Source organism: Musa acuminata, chromosome BXJ1-2 (assembly GCF_036884655.1).
Source record: "Musa acuminata AAA Group cultivar baxijiao chromosome BXJ1-2, Cavendish_Baxijiao_AAA, whole genome shotgun sequence".
In the NCBI taxonomy this organism is placed as follows: Eukaryota; Viridiplantae; Streptophyta; class Magnoliopsida; order Zingiberales; family Musaceae; genus Musa; species Musa acuminata.
In genome coordinates, this window is record NC_088328.1 from 33,338,594 (window position 1) to 33,356,123 (window position 17,530).

Genomic DNA, 17,530 nt, shown 5'->3' on the forward strand with positions numbered 1-17,530 from the left:
TGACAAGTATGCTCAATTAGATATATTTTTGTTTTTCTCCTCCTTTTTTTCTTTAGTACTAACATATCGTCAGTCAAACATAGACAAAATATCAACACACACACACACGTGATAAGTATGCTCAATTAGATATATTTTTGTTTTTCTCCCTTTTTTATTCTTTAGTACTAACATCACGAAGATCATCAATCACCACCTTCCTCATAATTACTATTCCACATGTCAACGCTATCATCATTTGTTCTTCCACCGTGCCCATGTGAAGTGAATTTACTGTCTGGCTGTGTCTCTGCATCACTATCCTTTCCAAGCAAATCAACATTATCCTAATTAGCAAATTCCATCATGATCGTTGAGGTCAAAATCTCCTGCAGTATCTTTCCATCAGAATATGCCTGGATTCCATGTCATCAATCTCCCCTCTTCTTCACTATCATCACTTGCAAGCGACAAAAGATCATCTGTGCCCAAATCACTTCGTGCGGCCTTTCTCATTAAGACTTTGGCTTTCTCATTAAGACTTTGGCTTCTTCAATGTGCATGTTCTGCTCATGTAGAATCAAAGGAAGGCATCTTCTGGGACGCAATTCATCCCCTGCTAGCTGTAGAATCTCATCGCCAATTAGATGATGCTCATGTCGATTTACAAAAAAGCAAAAGTTCAGCTTGGTTGCTTGAATTTCAATGTCCGTGCAATAAATGTATAAAACTCATACAATTATATGAGACATAAGAACCACAAAAGATAGGCAAATTAAAGGATCAACACAAAAGGTTGAAACCTGAAAGTACTTAGTAGCTAATGGTGGGCATTGATCACCCTGCTGTCACAGTATGTGTTACCAACCAACACATGTCCCCAGGCTAGAGCAACAGTTCTGGCAAAAATATAGTATATCTAGCCTGGTAATTGAATAAAAATGTTTGAGTTCAATTATTGAGTTGAATTTAAATAATAAGCCACAGCTAATTTGTGTTATTCATAAATAACAAGCTAAGAGAACTTCGCCTATTAATCAAAGTGACAACTGATTTATCTGGGTGGAGGGCAATGGTTTCAATCTAAGTTGATAATCATTTGGCTTGAGTGGACCAAGCCAAATTAGATATGATTTTTTATTAATTAGTTACAACTGAATCTGAACTATATCTAATAAGTTCAACAAGACAAGATTTAACCATGGAGACTTGGCTAGATTTATGAATGACAAAGACAATAGGGGTAATGACATGTATGTTTAGGCTATCTTGAATGGTACTAATATTTTCTAGGTTCAAGATTGATTATGAATGTGACACCTTTTGCAGGCATATATTATGGTATGTATTAGTTTAGTAGTCTATTCAGTCTGGCTACACTCTGACCTTGCCAATGCATGTTAAAAGTTGGCATATTCTAGAAGTAGTCTCTTTGGGCTCTCACAGAGGATAAGTGTGTTGCATAGCCCAAGGTGATTAAATATCGATTCTGAACCTTGTTATAGAGATAAATGTGGCCGAAATCATTGGGACTTCTGTGATACCCATTTGATATGTTACTTCTTGTGTTTTTAGATACTAAATGTACTCAAAATATAGTAGAATCTAGTTGAACTTGATTGTCCTAACAACTGTTTTATAAATTTTATAATAAAAAAAAACAACTGTTGTCTAAATCTTTAACAATGGTGAACTCAAAAAGGTGACACTGATTTCTGCAATAATTCTGAAAATAATTTAACATATGCGTAGGCAAATATGAATTCTGGCCTTGCATTCCATAGGGTGCTTGGTCCTTAATTGCACTGGCGCAATAAAATTTAGTGGTATTTGAGCTGTAACTATGATATAGTGGTAATGAAAACTATGCTATATAAAGAGGTAGATATAAGAAATTTAAGAAGCACTTGTTTGCATTTGAAGATTTATTCTTCTTGTATCTTTAATCTTTATATTTTGTTTAGAGGTCAAAGAGAAAAAGAATGCCATCAGTAGAGAAGACATAATCCCTCAGGTTCTCATCAGGGTTAGAGCTCAGGTGAGTAAAAAATTAAAATATTCAATAATCAACTTGTAAAAAATATAACACAAAACAGGTAATATGCAAGCACTGAATAAATTACATGTTGCACCATCAGGAGAGAAGAGATATCCCTCAGCTTCTCATCAGGGTTATAGATCAGTTGGCTAAACAAAGAGGCAAAATACTCAGCAATCAACTAATTAAGTATACAATAGAGAACAAGTTAGATGCAAGCACTCTAATAAATACAATGCTGAAAAGGACTTTAGGTAGCCATTCTTTGTGGCTAGCAAGGACATAAAATTGTTTGAATACCAAAAGATAAAGCCTCAATGAGACAGAAAGTCTAATACGGTGCCCTCACCAAGCTCCACCAAAACACACAGATAATGCTGGATGCGGAACCCAAAAGTCAGCATCCGGGAAAGCTTATGCCATGATACAAGATGCGGATCAAATATCTATCACTTATTTGCCATGCATTATTAATATCTTTGACATATGTTCGTAATCTAATAAACGCTTCTAAATATGCATGCCTTAAGAAAAACCTCAATATACTACAACAACTAACTTAAGATGATAACTTGACCGAATGCCTATAACTAAAACATGTAAAAATACATATAAAAATGACTACCAAATATATTGCCATACCACTTTAGATGGTACAATATAATTCAAAATTTAAGGAAAACATCATTATCACATAGAAATTGTTTATGATGTTATAAGATAACACCACAAGATCAATGCAAACCAATAGTTCATATTTTTTCAATTTCCAAGGGATAATATAACAAGAAACCAATTCCAAAAACTTGATCATTAGCAGAGTGCTATAATAGGTTCCAATGATAAGCATCAGCTTCACAATCAGCTTCATTATATGAATAAATTTCAGTTCATATTCATCTTCACAAAGGAAATCAAATTAAGGTCAAACATGACAACGTATTGTAAATCAATCTATTATAAAGTTTAACCCCATACTAGATATCTACCTACATCAACATGAACACTACATGGTCCTCAAATTTATTGGAGGCAAAAAGCTTGCTAAATTGATTGAGCATACAACAAGGAAAAAAGAAAGATTAAAACATGTCTTCAGCAAACAAATGAAAAATAAATAACATATTCTAGATTGAATGAACAAAAACATCGAATGGTAGCAAAAGAGATAACTGAAAATAAGACGAGCATAAATGACAAAAGAAAGTTTATAGAAATGGCGGAAAATTAAAGAAATAGATTGAAACATAGGAGCCAGACAGAAACATGAGAATGGCAACACAAACAAGAGGCATCTCTATCTCTTGAAATGATCAGCTTATATTGGAGACCGATCCAACTCCTAGTGGGAGTTAACTAATGAGAAGCCTTTTAGCTGTCTCCCATTGAAATAAATGTACACTTTTAAATAAACAATATGTGCATCTCTTTGTTTCTTCCTTTAACCTTGAGGATATTTTTTGTTGCTTATAGCATTTGAAAATGTCTAACAAACTGTTCAAGATTCTCCATAATTCAAAAAAATATATTTCCTCATATTCCAGATTCCTTTAAGTTACAAAGGCTCATGTTCATAATGCATATACAAGGAAAATCAAGGTTTCAAATGTCAGCTTGGCACCGATTATGATAATAGGTTGGACAAAAATGGAACCAATAGACTGGGTGATATATGAAACTGTACCGCTCTGTCACGGACTTAGCTGGTTTTGCCTAAGTCGTGCGGCACCCTTGTGTGTCCGTCCGCAAAGGTCAACCTCCTCGAATCCTCCCATGGTCCCTTAGGATCTACAAAAGAGAAAACGGGTTAGAGAAAATACCTCACTCGGGATCCACAAGCAAACATTCCAGGAAATACTTCATAGATAATGCAAATTACAAACAAACTTTACAAGCTCTGAACGGTTACATAACAAAGGGTCAAAATGGTCCATTACAGACCGAATATCTCTCACAAGTGTCTACATGACACGACTTTTATTTACAAGCCTAAGAAGACCACCAAACCCAACTAAAATGGGGTTGTTAAGCCTTCGACCGTTCCTCTACATGCTGTGCAAAGCATGAACAAACAGAAAGACACGGACATACATAAGTACTACATCAAACATCCTGTTTAGAACTTTGTCCGTGACATTCTCCCCCACTTATTCCTTCGACGTCCTCGTCGAAGCCTTTGCCGATACTGCAACTCCTCGCCTTTGCTGAGTCTTCAATCTTCTGCTCCAGCTACAATGCGCCTCTTGGCTCCTAGCTGCTCTTCGTTGCTATTTTTGAGTAGTCGAACCTTTGATCCGCCATGCTGCTTCAACTCGCCAATGACTCTGACTCTAGTGTGGGGTTGGCTGAGTTGTGTTGATCCCTGTTGGTTCCTGCGGATCCTCCAGATGAAGGAAAAGACCATCCTTACTATGCGCCAGTCTCTCGAATGCCTCATGTTGCTTGAATTGGGTGGATGCTTATTGGAGCTTTAACGAGCATCGCCTCGCAAACTTTTGAAGTTTTAGGTCATTCCTCCACAAAATTTGCCAATTGACTCTTCTTTCACTTAGTTGTCACTTCCAAGTAGATTCGCATTACTTCCGCTTTCGATTGGCATTCTGTTGGGAAATGAAGCGGATCTACTCTTAGTAGCACCGATCACCATTGGTGAGGATTTGACAACTATTATCTTCTAATATCTTCGAAGGGTCTTTGAACCTGTGTAGAGCTCCTCTTGCTGGATAGATAAGAGAATTGGGGTACTCAGTTTCGCCCATTCTCTTAAGAGTTGGGAAGGCAAAGGTTACTTGACTTCGCCCGCCTTCTCGAGGTTGTACTCCATGTATCGAGTTGGTTACTGGCCTTCGCCTGCTCTTTGCTCACACTTCTGAAGCACTTACGTTGAGTTAGTTACTGTGATTCACCTTCTCAATGCCATCAAACTTATGGAATGCAAGAAGTTTTCACCCCAACTTTGAGTAATTCTCTAATAGATTTGGTCGCCTCTGGGATTGTACCGTCTTCTCCATCAACCCTGTCGCCTACTCCACTGAGTAGCAAAGGTACAGTACCGCGTACTACCTGCTTCGTTCCTTGGTTGTGCACTCTTGCATGACCCGAAGTCCTTCACTTTCGGCTATCTTGGTGAGAAGCTCGTTGACACTGGTCTTACGAAGTTCCTTGGCCTCTGTCCTTCAGTCTTGTCTCGGTACTTAGAGTTTACCTCTGCATGCTCCACCACCTCGGCCCCTTTCACGACCAAGCACTCTCCCTCCATGAGAGCAAGGGATCAATGACTTTCACGAAAGTCCCGCCTCTGCGGTACCATGGCGTTGTCATGCCTATGGCTCTACTATCCGTCGCCTCGCATCTGCATCCATTTTCTTCACGATCAGTAGATATGTCTCTGTGGCACTCCTCCGAGTCCACCTCCATTCTAACTGATGCTTGATTTTGGGTAGCTAAGTCCCTCTGGACTCATCGTCGCTTCCTCGCCCCTTTCGACCCTCTGCTTCAACACCTCTGTGTTCTTCAAGTAGCTCCCTTTGGTCGATAGAAAGACAGACTGCAACTCCCATGCATGGCCTCTACCATCACGTTGTAGGGTTTGCACCGATTCTGTTCTCCTTAGCTTCCTTAGTAGCAACGTTCGCTTACTCGACCTTGTCCTCTGACTTGTCGGGCTCCCTTAAGCGAATATGGGCTCTGGAGCAGTCCAACTCTCCAGCTGCTTCGATCATACCTCTGCATGACCAAGTCCCTCCCATGGGACTTACTGGTACTTGCATTCGAACTTTTCCCTTGGTGGAACACAGCCCCAATATGCTGATGACTAAGGCTTTTATTCAATGCAAAATTCGAAGCATGCACGGAAGACCCGCCTCTGTGGTACCATGGCCTTCACTCCCTGAATCCATAGCCCTTCTTGTCGTCGTGTTGTTCACCGAAGTGGAGCTTCCAGTAGCTCCCGATCATACCTCCGTATGATACAGTCCCTCACGGGACTGTCATATGTATCGCATTGCCACGAACTGTTCCACCACGATCCGTTGCACCATGTCGCCTCCTGGTGATATCTCTATTGCATTTTGATCCTTGTGGGATGAACTCGAATTGTAATCCCTCCATGTATGGCCTTTGCCAATACATCGTAGGGTCTCTTTCACCTTCGATTTTATTCGCTCCTTTGGCAATCGACCTTCATCCACCCGCTCTTGGGTCACACCTAGATGTAGCACCGCTCTAGGATAGTCCGTCGCCTAGTAACTCCCGAAGTCCATCGACTTCGCTGAAAGTGGTGCACCATTATATGGATCCTGGGCCTCTGCCCCTACCAGCACAATCTCCGCTGCGCACCGCTTCCTTCATGGCAACTTGACTGGCAACACTGCGGCATATTCTTCAAGAGTACCCGCCTCCGTGTCCTCTTGCCCCGTGCCAAGGCTTTTTAAACCCAACTTCGTCTCCGCAAGTTGAGTTGCCTTATCCATCAAATGCTTCTCCGAGATAAGGTGCATGTGCCTAGAAGCTCCCTTCGTCTTTGGCACCATGCAAGATGAGTCTGCTCCGTCAGAATGAAGGACCCATGGAACAATATGATCCTGCTCTTGCCTCTGTAAGAGTTCATGTTCTTGACCTCTGTCCAAGGAAAGCATTGTACCTCCGCTCTATGTTCTATCTTCTATGCTGGCTCCCTTCATGCAGCTTTGGTACTTCGCCAAGTTACACCCAAGTTGCTTCGCTCCTCGTTTTTGTATTGAGTTGATGGTGGCCCTCGCGCCCACCATTCTACAGGTCAGCTCTCCCTCGAGTCCAATCTCCATATCGACTCCAAGTGTGTCTTCATTTGTGTTGTTTTGGGTCGCTCCCCCACTTGATCTCGCAATGCATCCACCAATGCATTCACTCAAGCGAGATCATGCGACGACTCCTCACCGCTTGCTTGGTCCATTGAGCTTTGTGGAGTTGTTGTTTGTTGAGGTACTCCTCAACATGTGCGATCTGTTGCATATGATTCTCCCTCTGGAGAAACCGGGATCTATCCCTCCTGGATAACTGTCCCGTTGGAGCAACATCTCTCTTCGCTTCTTTCTCTCTGAAGGTTTTGAAGACCACTATCCCCTTCGGACTACTCCGATTTGTTGAACAAATTGTGCATTGTTTTGCCTCCTACAAACGTACTTGCTAGATTGCGACTCCACGTCAATACAGCCCCCGCTGCACCACTCAAAACCTAGCAACATGCTGAACTCGCTGCCAAGGTTCGCAATACCGTACCGTACCGATATTTCGACCTGGGCTCAGTACCGGTACGGTACGGTGTACCGTGCACTGTAGCACTGCTACAGTGCGCTACAGTGTTACTACAGTGCGGACCGGTACCGGGCGGTCCGCGTACCGCTGGCCTGTCGGACCAGTACGTACCGCCCGTACCGGGCGGTACGATTCGGTATGGCAGACATTACTCGCTGCACACTTCAACCTCCTACAGACGTATCATTCACATGCCGAAGAGAAAGTTTCAATGCTCTATGGCGCCGAGTTTCGGTCGCCTTGGGTTGGTCGCGAACATTCCATCGTCCGCATACAAGCCCATGCATGAGTATCGAATTCTTCAAGTTAGCAATTCCCCTCACCTCTGTGAGCTTTGCATAACTCTTTCGGTCGCTGAGCAACTCATTCCACCTTGCATGGTCTCATCCTTTACGAAGCGCCTCGCTTGCCTTGAGCACCATCAAGTATAGTTATCAACGTTGAGCCGTAGCTCAAACTCAGCCATCCCAACCTTTATGCGCTCCGCATTCTTCCAAGCTTGCTTGTTCTCGTGGTGCCTCTTGCACAAGGGGTTGGCCATTCCTCCGAATGCCAATCTCAGATGTCCGCTCCTTCAAGCGACTCCTTTTCCCTACATATCAATGCCCGTTTTCCCCTAAACGATCGCGCGTGTGCTGACTGCCCTCAACGCAGCCCCGCTAGGTCCCCCACGTTTGCATGCCAAGTGTTTCTATGAGTGTGTGTCCCGCTCTGATACCATCTGTCACGGACTTAGCTGGTTTTGCTTAAGTCGTGCGACACCCTTACGTGTCCGTCCGTAAAGGTCAGCCTCCCCGAATCCTCCCATGGTCCCTTAGAACCTACAAAAGAGAAAACGAATTAGAGAAAATGCCTCACTCGGGATCCACAAGCAAACATTCCAGGAAACACTTCATAGACAATGCAAATTACAAACAGACTTTACAAGCTCTGAACGGTTACACAACAAATGGTCAAAATGGTCCATTACAGACCGAATATCTCTCACAAGTGTCTACATGACACGACCTTTATTTACAAGCCTAAGAAGGCCACCAAACCCAACTAAAATGGAGTTGTTAAGCCTTCGACCGTTCCTCTACATGCTGTGCAAAGCATGAACAAACAGAAAGACATGGACATACATAAGTACTACATCAAACATCCTGTTTAGAACTTTGTCCGTGACAGCCCACCCAATATCATCAGAAGGAATAATAAAAAAATTTGAAACCAACTGGTACTGACCTATTAGCTTGGCACTGGCATGGCCCTTCCTTGAAGAAGGTTTTAGAAATACAGGTAAGAACATGATCTGGCACATATTTTCAGTTCTTCCTAATATTTCAAGAAAGCACCAGTATTATTCTATAAGCATCAGCCTAGTTTTTCTCTGTGAACAAAGCAGAACAAAAACACTCAAAACTTTATAAAAGCTCTTACCAACTATCTATTGCAAAATTTAGGACTTCATAGCCTTCTCTTTCTAACACCATTCTAGCAAATAGAAAACTTATATTTTATAATATATGCAGCATTAAAAGTCATATAGGCTTATCTTAATTCTGAACCATCACAACCATTAAAAGTCCAGATCAAGTGATACCGCACAAAGCAAGTTGGTACACATTTCAAAACCTATAAGCAATTATCTTCTTCATCAATGAATAAGACTAGGGGATCATTCCTTGTCCTCCATGGGACCATGTCAGCCACGTACAGAATCATGAGACAAGAACAGAATTTGCTTATTTAGATGGTAACTGTGACTCTCATTTTTATCTAAGGTGCTTACATACTGTCACCTCCTTATATGTGTTATCAGCACTAGCCATGTTCAAGCAGAAGGTGTAAAACCATGGCAAAAACCAGTGTTCGCAGCAACCATCAGCTGTTATGGTAGGTGCTAACCAAATGTGCTACTCTAATTTGTTAGAAGTTGCGGTGTCCAATGTGCTACCCTAATTTGTTAGAAGTTCTAGCGTCCAATCAGTTTCAATTTAGTGACTATTACAGTATGCTGATGCTTTAATATCATTATAAAAGCAAGGTTCATATTCTACATGTTGAAAACAACCTCCTGTTAAATATAAATGCAAACCAAGAGTTAGTTTCATAACCATGAATATAATTACTAAGAACACAGTCGATGGAGAAAAGGAATATGCCACTAATATAAGGTTGTCGTCCATGTAAATTTCTCAAGAAGGAGAGTATGTCATCCTCATAAAAATTTAATTAGGTCACCGCATGAAATTTCTAATCCAAAAATAAAACTCAATGATTTTATGAGTTTCAGAGTGACCGAAAACAAATCGTTTAGGTTTGTTGTGTCCGACAGAGAAGGTTAATTTGCAAGTTGTACATTATTGAGACAATTTGAACCCCTTTGTGGATACACACTTGAACATCTGACAACATGCATGATTGACTCATAAATCTAGCTTCTAATTGCTGTAGACATCGTTTAAATTTGCAATTTCACAAACGACCACAGAAAGTACGGCGAACTAGTACTAGAACAGCTTTAGAAGACAAGTACAATCGAATAATCATAATCTTTCTACCTATGCAAGATAAATGTGGTAGATCCAAACGAGTCAAGACATGTTTGAGGTCATCGTATGAGGGAAGCCCCGCAGTAATTTTTCAAGCGACTGTTACCGATTCAACCAACGTTGAGAAAGCGAAGGAAATATAATCGAATTTATATTCAGCGACCTAAATAGAGCAACCTAGGAGACGATCTTGCCTACCAATCTTGCAAACCGTAATTTTCTCGCAAAGAAAAGATCCAAACAACGAAACAAATAGGACCAACGAACCTGATTCATCAGATATATGACATATCAGATCACCGCTCTTCCACGTCCAACGTTTTCTTGGAAAAAGAACATCCAAACGACGGAGCCAAAAGAGAGCGCAAGCATCAAGAACTAGAGAAGGCTATTTTTTGTTTTGTTTTTGGAGAAATGGATACCACGAAGGAAGAGTCATTGGAACAGACACGATGATGAATCCGCCGTCGCCGATGCAGAAGACCCTCATCCACCATTCGGCCATCGCAATCCAACTTTTCTAGGGTTAGGGTTTGTGATGGGGGGAACGGGAAAGAACCGTCGACGTTGAGGGAGAGGAATTTTGAGTTTTTGCACATTAGTCCCCAGAATCTGCTATTTTCTTTATAGGATTTCTCACATTCTTTTATTTGTATACAAGTAATTATTATTATTATTATTATCACAGTCGTATCTCCTGCCCACGGCCGCGTTGACTCCAAGTATCATGGCATCCCTACCTCCAACGTAGGACGTTGACTGTAATGATCATGGCGTCCCTACCATCCAACGTAGGACGTTGACTCTAATGATCATGGCATCCCTACCTCCAACGTAGGACGAACTTTGGACATGACAAAATGGTCATCTAATCTTAATCTAATGGGGAGTATTATGCAGCACACCACCAACTAGTCCTGTGGAGTCGTAAAGGATTCGATCGGTGAATAGCAAGCACAACAAGGAGGCTCCTCCGTCCGTTGTGCTTACCGTGGGACTCTACTGTTGTTTGCATTATTATTATTATTATTATTATTATGGATTTGACCCTTCCCAACATCATCGTCGCTTTTACTCAATTCAATTATTTTTGTACTGACACAATCTTCGAACGGAATGTGAGTCACCCACCTCCGGACTTGGGTTCTTACAGTGCCGAGACATTTGTGAGGATTTGAGATGATTTGGATGGGAGTGAACGAACCCAAAAGCAAAATGATAGAAGATCCGACCTGTCGTCACGTTATCTCGAGTGGGGTACTTCCTGCGGAAAGAAGTTGCCATCTTACATCATGATGTATTCCACTTCCCACTTCTTGCGCTGGTGGTGGTCGTGGTGGTGGTGGCTGCCTCTGAGGTTGCTTTTCAGGGCGAGCCATCGGCAGAGGGAAACGGCCGGAAGATGGCGAGCCACCTGTCTCTCGCTCTCAGCCATCTTCTTCGTTCTCCCTTTTTCTTGCTCCTCTCCCTCTCTCTGCTCACGTACCTGGTCGTCCGAGCGTTGAGGGTGACAGGAAACTCCCGGAGGGCGATAGTGGCGGCCTCTCCTCCGGGGACCACTGGACTTCCTCTGATCGGAGAGACACCGGCATTCCTAGCGGCCAACCACAGCGGCAGGGGTGTTTACGACTTCGTCAGGGCACGCCATCTACGGTGATCTCCAATACCTCGAAATCACATCGAGCTTGGTGTTATTCTTTCATCTCATAGTTGCAGAGCATCACCACGGTATATGATTTTTCCAGAAAGCATAGAAGAGAAGCAGCTATTATTATTCTGTGGGCCTGCTTCTGCCGATCGAATCTTGGGTCTCTCTTCGGTCCTTGTCACTTTGTTGTTTGATAGCTCGGTGAGATCGCAGAGGAGCTAGTGGGGATTTACAGTTTAACTAAGTGGAAAAACAAAGAGATAAAAAAATGTTCTTCCTTTGCCTCTTTCTTTGTGATTTCGAACACTGTAGGTACTAAATTATTGTAATTCGGCGAAGACATCCATACATGCACCCAAATCTGACTCCCTGATCTAGTTAAACCCACTCATAGGATGCACTATGTTCTGAGATTCTACATGATTTGCCCTTCACTGGTTATTCGCAACTCAATTCTGCTTTGCAGAAACTGCATATTAGCTGCTCCTCATAAGATGCCTCTTTGCAAGATGAGCTGTAGATGCTCTGGGTTTAAGCCACCTATGCCCTGCCCGATAATACTACTAGATTTACGTTTGTGTGTGTTTTCTCCACAGGTACGGAGAGTGTTTCAAAACCAATATACTTGGACGCACCCATGTTTTTGTGTCAAGCATTGTCGCCGTTCGGACACTTCTAGGTCATGAGTCTCCTGATTTCTCAAAGAGGTATATAAGGTCAATAACGGAGCTCGTGGGAGATCAAAGTTTGCTTTGTGCTTCTCATGAGCAACACAAGTTCATCCGTCGCCACATCTCCTGTCTGTTCAAATTAGACTCGATGGATTCAACAGTCAGGAAATTTGATGAATTGGTCATTCATACTTTGCGCGGTTGGGAGCAGAAAGATACTGTCCTGGTGCTTAGTGATGCTATGAAGGTAGCTATCGTCTGGTTTGCGCAATCCACAAACTCTTGAATTATTTAACAAGTTTAATCCTGTGAAACCTTTTCTTTTAATGATTGTTAATTTCAGATTACATTCAATGCGATCTGTAAGATGCTCATAAGCACAGAGGACGAGCACGAGCTAGAAATTCTAAGAAATGATGTTTCTGAAGTAAGCGAAGCGATGCTAGCCTTGCCTTTGAAATTTCCAGGGACTAGATTCTACAGGGGTCTCAAGGTAAGTTTGTTCTTGGAACAACACTTTTGAGAATAAGAAAGAGGTATATTATTAACGTGAGAGGTATGAATTGATGAGGCAGGCCAGGAGAAGGATAATGAATACACTAAGAAAAATGATAGATTTAAGGAAAAGGGGATCAGAGTGTCATGAAGACTTCTTACAAGGCCTTGTAAGAGATGAATCACACGGTAATGAGCCATTGACCGATGACCAAATCTTGGATAATATCTTGACACTGATAATTGCAGGTGTGCTTGAAACACTTCCTAAGCTTCATGTTGAACAAATGTGTATAAGGAAGATGCGGGAATTCCCTAACTAGTTTTATGTGCAGGTCAGGTAACAACAGCAAGTTCGATAGCTTGGATGGTCAAGTACTTGGATGAGAACCAAGAGGTCCAAGAAAAACTAAGAGTATGTAAAAGATCAATAAGTAGGGAACTAAAGTTGTTTGAAACTGTCTAATGCCGATGTGACTATATATTCTAATGCGGTATTGCTGTACAGGCTTTACACTTGGAGCTAGCATTTACAAATTCTTTGTCACCTCTTGGATCTGAAGTTCTTAATGTTATGCCATATGCTCTTAAGGTGAGCTCACAGCCGCTTCTGAGCTTGCTGGTTGAAGATGCGACACTAGATATCAAAACTTATTCAAGTTATGCTACACAATCAGACAGATTTTCTGGTTCGTAGGTCTTTATGCATTTGCGGTTTTGCCTCAGATACTGTGTCCTACCAATGCGAAGACTCTAAAGCTTTTTAACCATAAGAGAGCTCATACATGAGAATTCATTTTGACATATATATATATATATATATATATATATGGGATTTTCTAAGCTTATATTCACATTTTATGTAGCCTGGCAAGAATAGCTTTGTGATTTGAATTCACTCGATGTACAGATTGTGAAGGAGACCTTGAGGATGGCAACGATTGTGTCTTGGTTTCCGAGAGTGGCACTGAAGGACTCTGAGATCGGAGGTATGTGGTGGACAAAGGCCCAATAGTAGATATGCTGGCCTGCTGCTAGAACAGAAAGCCTTCTATTGTCAAAATTAAGAGTCAAGGTTAATGAGCTTTATGCAGTTTGTTTTTAAGTCTGCCAGTGAAGCTCTTTGTCCTGGTTCATAATTAAGTCATATGCATATTTATTTGAGAAAGAAGATTAGTAGCTTTCGTAAAGGTATTTGAAGTTCAATTCTTTATCTGCATTTCCAATTTTGACTGTCTCTCTTCTGTGGTTCACTCATCTTGATCGGCACATAGTAGTATCTTACAGTCCTAGGCCTCAAAACCGTGCCTTTTGTGATATTCGTGAAAGGAAAATCTGACTTAAACAGGTCTTAGCTACTGATAAGGTATCATAGCTTTACCGAAAAATATTTGGCTTTTCGTAACACTGATTAGTATCTTTGTGTGTATTCCTAACAGGATTAAGGATTCAGAAAGGGTGGATTGTGAATGTAAATGCAAGGTCTATACACTATGATCCTGTAGTGTATGATGACCCAGTGAAGTTCAATCCATCGAGGTTCGACGTAAGTTACTTGAGCTGGCATCCTATGAATTGCTAACAGGTTTGGTTGCCCGATTAGAACAAACTTTGAAGGTATTAGCTAGTTCATTTGTTGTCCACGTTCACTGATATAGCCAAACAAATGAGACTGGAAAACAAAAAGAACACCCATGGAGGAAGTATCTTGTTGTCCATGACATAGATGCCAACGATCGACCAAGCTATATATGCTCGTTGGTTTTAATTTTTTTCCTTTCCCTTTCATCTTTTTAATATCAGCTATATTTTCCTCTGATACAGGATGACTCCAAGCCCTATAGCTTCTTGGCATTTGGAACAGGAGGGAGGATCTGCGTGGGAATGAACCTAGCCAAGGCTATGATGCTAGTTTTTCTACATCGGCTTGTTACGACATACAGGTGGGTTCCCCCGGAATTATTCTCTCTGTTTTCACCTTACCTTTTGTTCTGATCTAATCTGTTGTTTACTTTTGCGGTTTTCCTTGCATTCTTATCAGAGAATAAAAGCTATAGGATTATAGTTTTGAACTTGTGAGTAGAATTGGCATTAAAAGAAAGGGAAAAAGAAAAATGGATTCGAGACTCTTCATCGTTGACCATAAAAACCTATATTAGGAGATATTTCAAAGCTTGTGGCTTATTGTTGATCAGGTGGAGGGTGACTGATTCGGATTCGAGCTTGCAGAAAGGAGCAATGTTCCCGATGCTGCGAAGCGGGTGTCCTATCACCGTCTCCCGTGTTGTGGTAGAGGCTAAATTACCTTAGCGATGGGGGAAGCGTGCCATCTGATGTGGTGCCGGCATGTTAATGTGAAACAGATGCAGTTTATGCCATGGTATGTACCTGATTTCAAATGTATCAGAGGTGCAGTGAGTTATTAAATCTCATCTCATGAATCCTGTGATCATGTTTGATGACGCTCAAATAAGGATCATTTTCCTCTCTCTTTTTTGTCACTCATCAGCATTGTTAAGGTTGATTCTGACATGATCCTTTTGGCTCATCATCATCAGGATCATTTTCCTGTCTTTCCTCGTGCAGCCATATTGTTTTTTCCTTCTGTGCGACACAGGGATTAAGTAATAATCTGTAACGATGAAAGCCAGTAAATAGAAATGGCATCTGTATTCAATCAACACCACAATAAGTAGAAATGAGTGTTCTTTAACATCATCTTTTAATTGGTTTTTCATCGACTCAGGAAAAAGAAGCAACCGAGTCTTACAACCCCCAACCTGCCGCTCGCCGAACACGCCGTGGATTATTGTCGTACGCATTCTGTAAGTCAATTTGTCTGATTGCGTCTCCTCGAGACACGCATAACAACATCATTCGTGCACTTGGTAGGAGGGATTTGATTTCGAGCCAACAGCTTTATTTATGCCAATAGACTTTGATTCTTTCCTAGTACGTACGCATCCTTCTTACATGTCTTGGAAAGGCAACCTCCACGAGAACTATTCATGATCAAGTCAACCCGTTCTGTACGATTGATAACGAGCAAATTTTGTTGATACATCAATAAATAAACGGCGAATTTTCCGGGAAAAGCCATCAGCTGGTCATATTCTCCTTGTACGTGTGGATTCATTCCAAGGAGAAGTCTCGATGGTATCGCTTTGCATCAGAAGATCAATTAATATTCTATATATCATAGAAGCAAGAGGTGGAACCAAGGGGGTGGCTCCGGATGCTCTTAACACTCCACGCGAATCGAGGGATCCAATTCTAATTAAAGATATATGATGGAGAGTCTCGGCCCGTAGCAACTCATCAGGATCTAGATTTCATTTACCAACCCTGAAGAGGAGCGCAATGTTTTTTCTAAGTTCTTCGACCTTGGGAAACCTCACCCATGAAGTGGAAAGCAAACTATCATTACTCGCACGGAAAGAGGCAACACCAGCATTGCTGCACAACCATACCTTGGACTTGGAGAACCAAAGCCATGAATGACATCAAGCAATAAAACGAAAAAGAAGGGGAAATTACCAGTTTAATTGCATGCCCGTACGAAACAAGCAATATTACCACTGCCACTAGAGTGGTACGCTGCGGAGCACGACAGTCTCGATGCTGAGCCCCGGTCCAAACCCAAAGAGCTCCCCCCACTGCAGTCCATCCCCGGTGGTCGCCCGCCCCTCCACCACCGACCGCTTCCTCACCTCATCCATCACGAAATACACGGTGGCGCTCTGCATGTTGCCGTACTCGGCGAATACATGCCGTGCTGTGCTGAGCTTCTCCGGCAGGAGCCCCAGCTTGGACTCGATGGCGTCGTCCATGATGGCCCAATTTCCCGGGTGCGCCACCTAGAATACCTCGTTCCAGTCGGTGATGCCCAAGGGCTTGAATGCGTCCGCGAGGCTGTTCCCCGATGTTGTCGGCGATGATCATGGGCAGCTGGTTGAAGAAGTGGACGGTCGGTCTTGTTTTCACAAGCATATGGGAAGTTGCAATCCGATTTTGATTATGTAATAAAATCTTTTATAATTTATTATAAAATTTTAGATTTGAATCTCACATCTATAATTTATTATAAATCGATTTTGATTAAAAAGGAAGCCCTAATCTTGCTAGTATTTTCATCTGTGTGCAGTGTGTTTATTCGTTCAGGGGTTTTACATTGTTTGGGGATTTATCTGCTAAATCTCTTGACTGGGCCAGATCCGGCCCAAGACAGGTCAGATCTAGGCCACAGACAGCTAGACCCGTGCCAAAGACAAGCCAGGCCGGAACATCTACGGTCCAGGCCGGACTATGGATGAGCCGTATTCGGCCTGAGAAAGGTCAGATCCAAGCAAGAACCAAGCTCTATCGGTCCCAGAGACGGGCCAGGCCGAGCCTTTTTTGGGTCGTATCCTGACCAAAACAGGCCAGCACCACGCCAGAGTTGGGTCAACAAAGATCTAGACCCCGGGCACCAATTCGGCCCAAAATTGGGCCGACGTATATGGCTGAGGCGGCACAGACCCGCAACACGCTAACTGGAAACACCTCCCGGTAAGGTTACTGCGTCACCGATGGGCAACAAAGAGGCCCAAAAAAAAATTTTCGGCATCAAATCCTTGCGATTTTGCGTTCTTATTCTTACCTGCGGTGATTGTATCCTACATCTAGATCTGCAATGACACCTGTTTGGGCCGCCCGATTAAGGTCCATCTAATCTCGTGGGTGGCCTTATATAGTATGCGGTCTACAACTACGACGCGAGGTTAGCACCAACGGCCCGTGTGGGACCGGGCCGCAGAGATCTATCCGAATGACAAACTCCAACCCGTTAAGTGAGGGTATGAACACGCACATCTGAACTTACCTTATC

The 17,530-nt window shown here is 42.3% G+C and overlaps 1 protein-coding gene and 1 long non-coding RNA gene across 4 annotated transcripts; one reads left to right on the forward strand and one right to left on the reverse strand.

Moving 5' to 3' along the window:
* LOC135611235 (uncharacterized) lies at window positions 1–10,437 on the reverse strand. Its single transcript, XR_010486471.1, has 3 exons — window positions 10,117–10,437; window positions 3,702–3,805; window positions 1–602 (listed from the first exon to the last, which is right to left on the reverse strand). It is a non-coding gene; the product is annotated as an uncharacterized LOC135611235 (long non-coding RNA).
* Window positions 10,438–11,074: 637 nt separating this feature from the next.
* On the forward strand, window positions 11,075–15,427 carry LOC135585070 (abscisic acid 8'-hydroxylase 4-like). Of its 3 annotated transcripts, XR_010486475.1 has the most exons (11): window positions 11,121–11,502; window positions 12,094–12,415; window positions 12,512–12,661; window positions 12,744–12,912; window positions 12,999–13,078; window positions 13,172–13,255; window positions 13,574–13,652; window positions 14,103–14,209; window positions 14,488–14,606; window positions 14,859–15,043; window positions 15,410–15,427. XR_010486475.1 is itself a non-coding variant. In XM_065106772.1 (10 exons), the coding sequence occupies exons 1-10, from the start codon at window positions 11,252–11,254 to the stop codon at window positions 14,971–14,973; spliced, it is 1,476 nt and encodes a 491-aa protein (XP_064962844.1). In that variant the 5' UTR covers window positions 11,075–11,251; the 3' UTR covers window positions 14,974–15,152. The 3 variants fall into 3 exon arrangements, 1 of the variants encoding a protein (XP_064962844.1); XM_065106772.1 differs by lacking the exon at window positions 15,410–15,427 and having other exon boundaries at window positions 11,075–11,502; window positions 14,859–15,152; XR_010486476.1 differs by lacking the exons at window positions 14,859–15,043; window positions 15,410–15,427 and having other exon boundaries at window positions 13,172–13,352; window positions 14,488–14,519.
* Window positions 15,428–17,530: the final 2,103 nt, after the last annotated feature.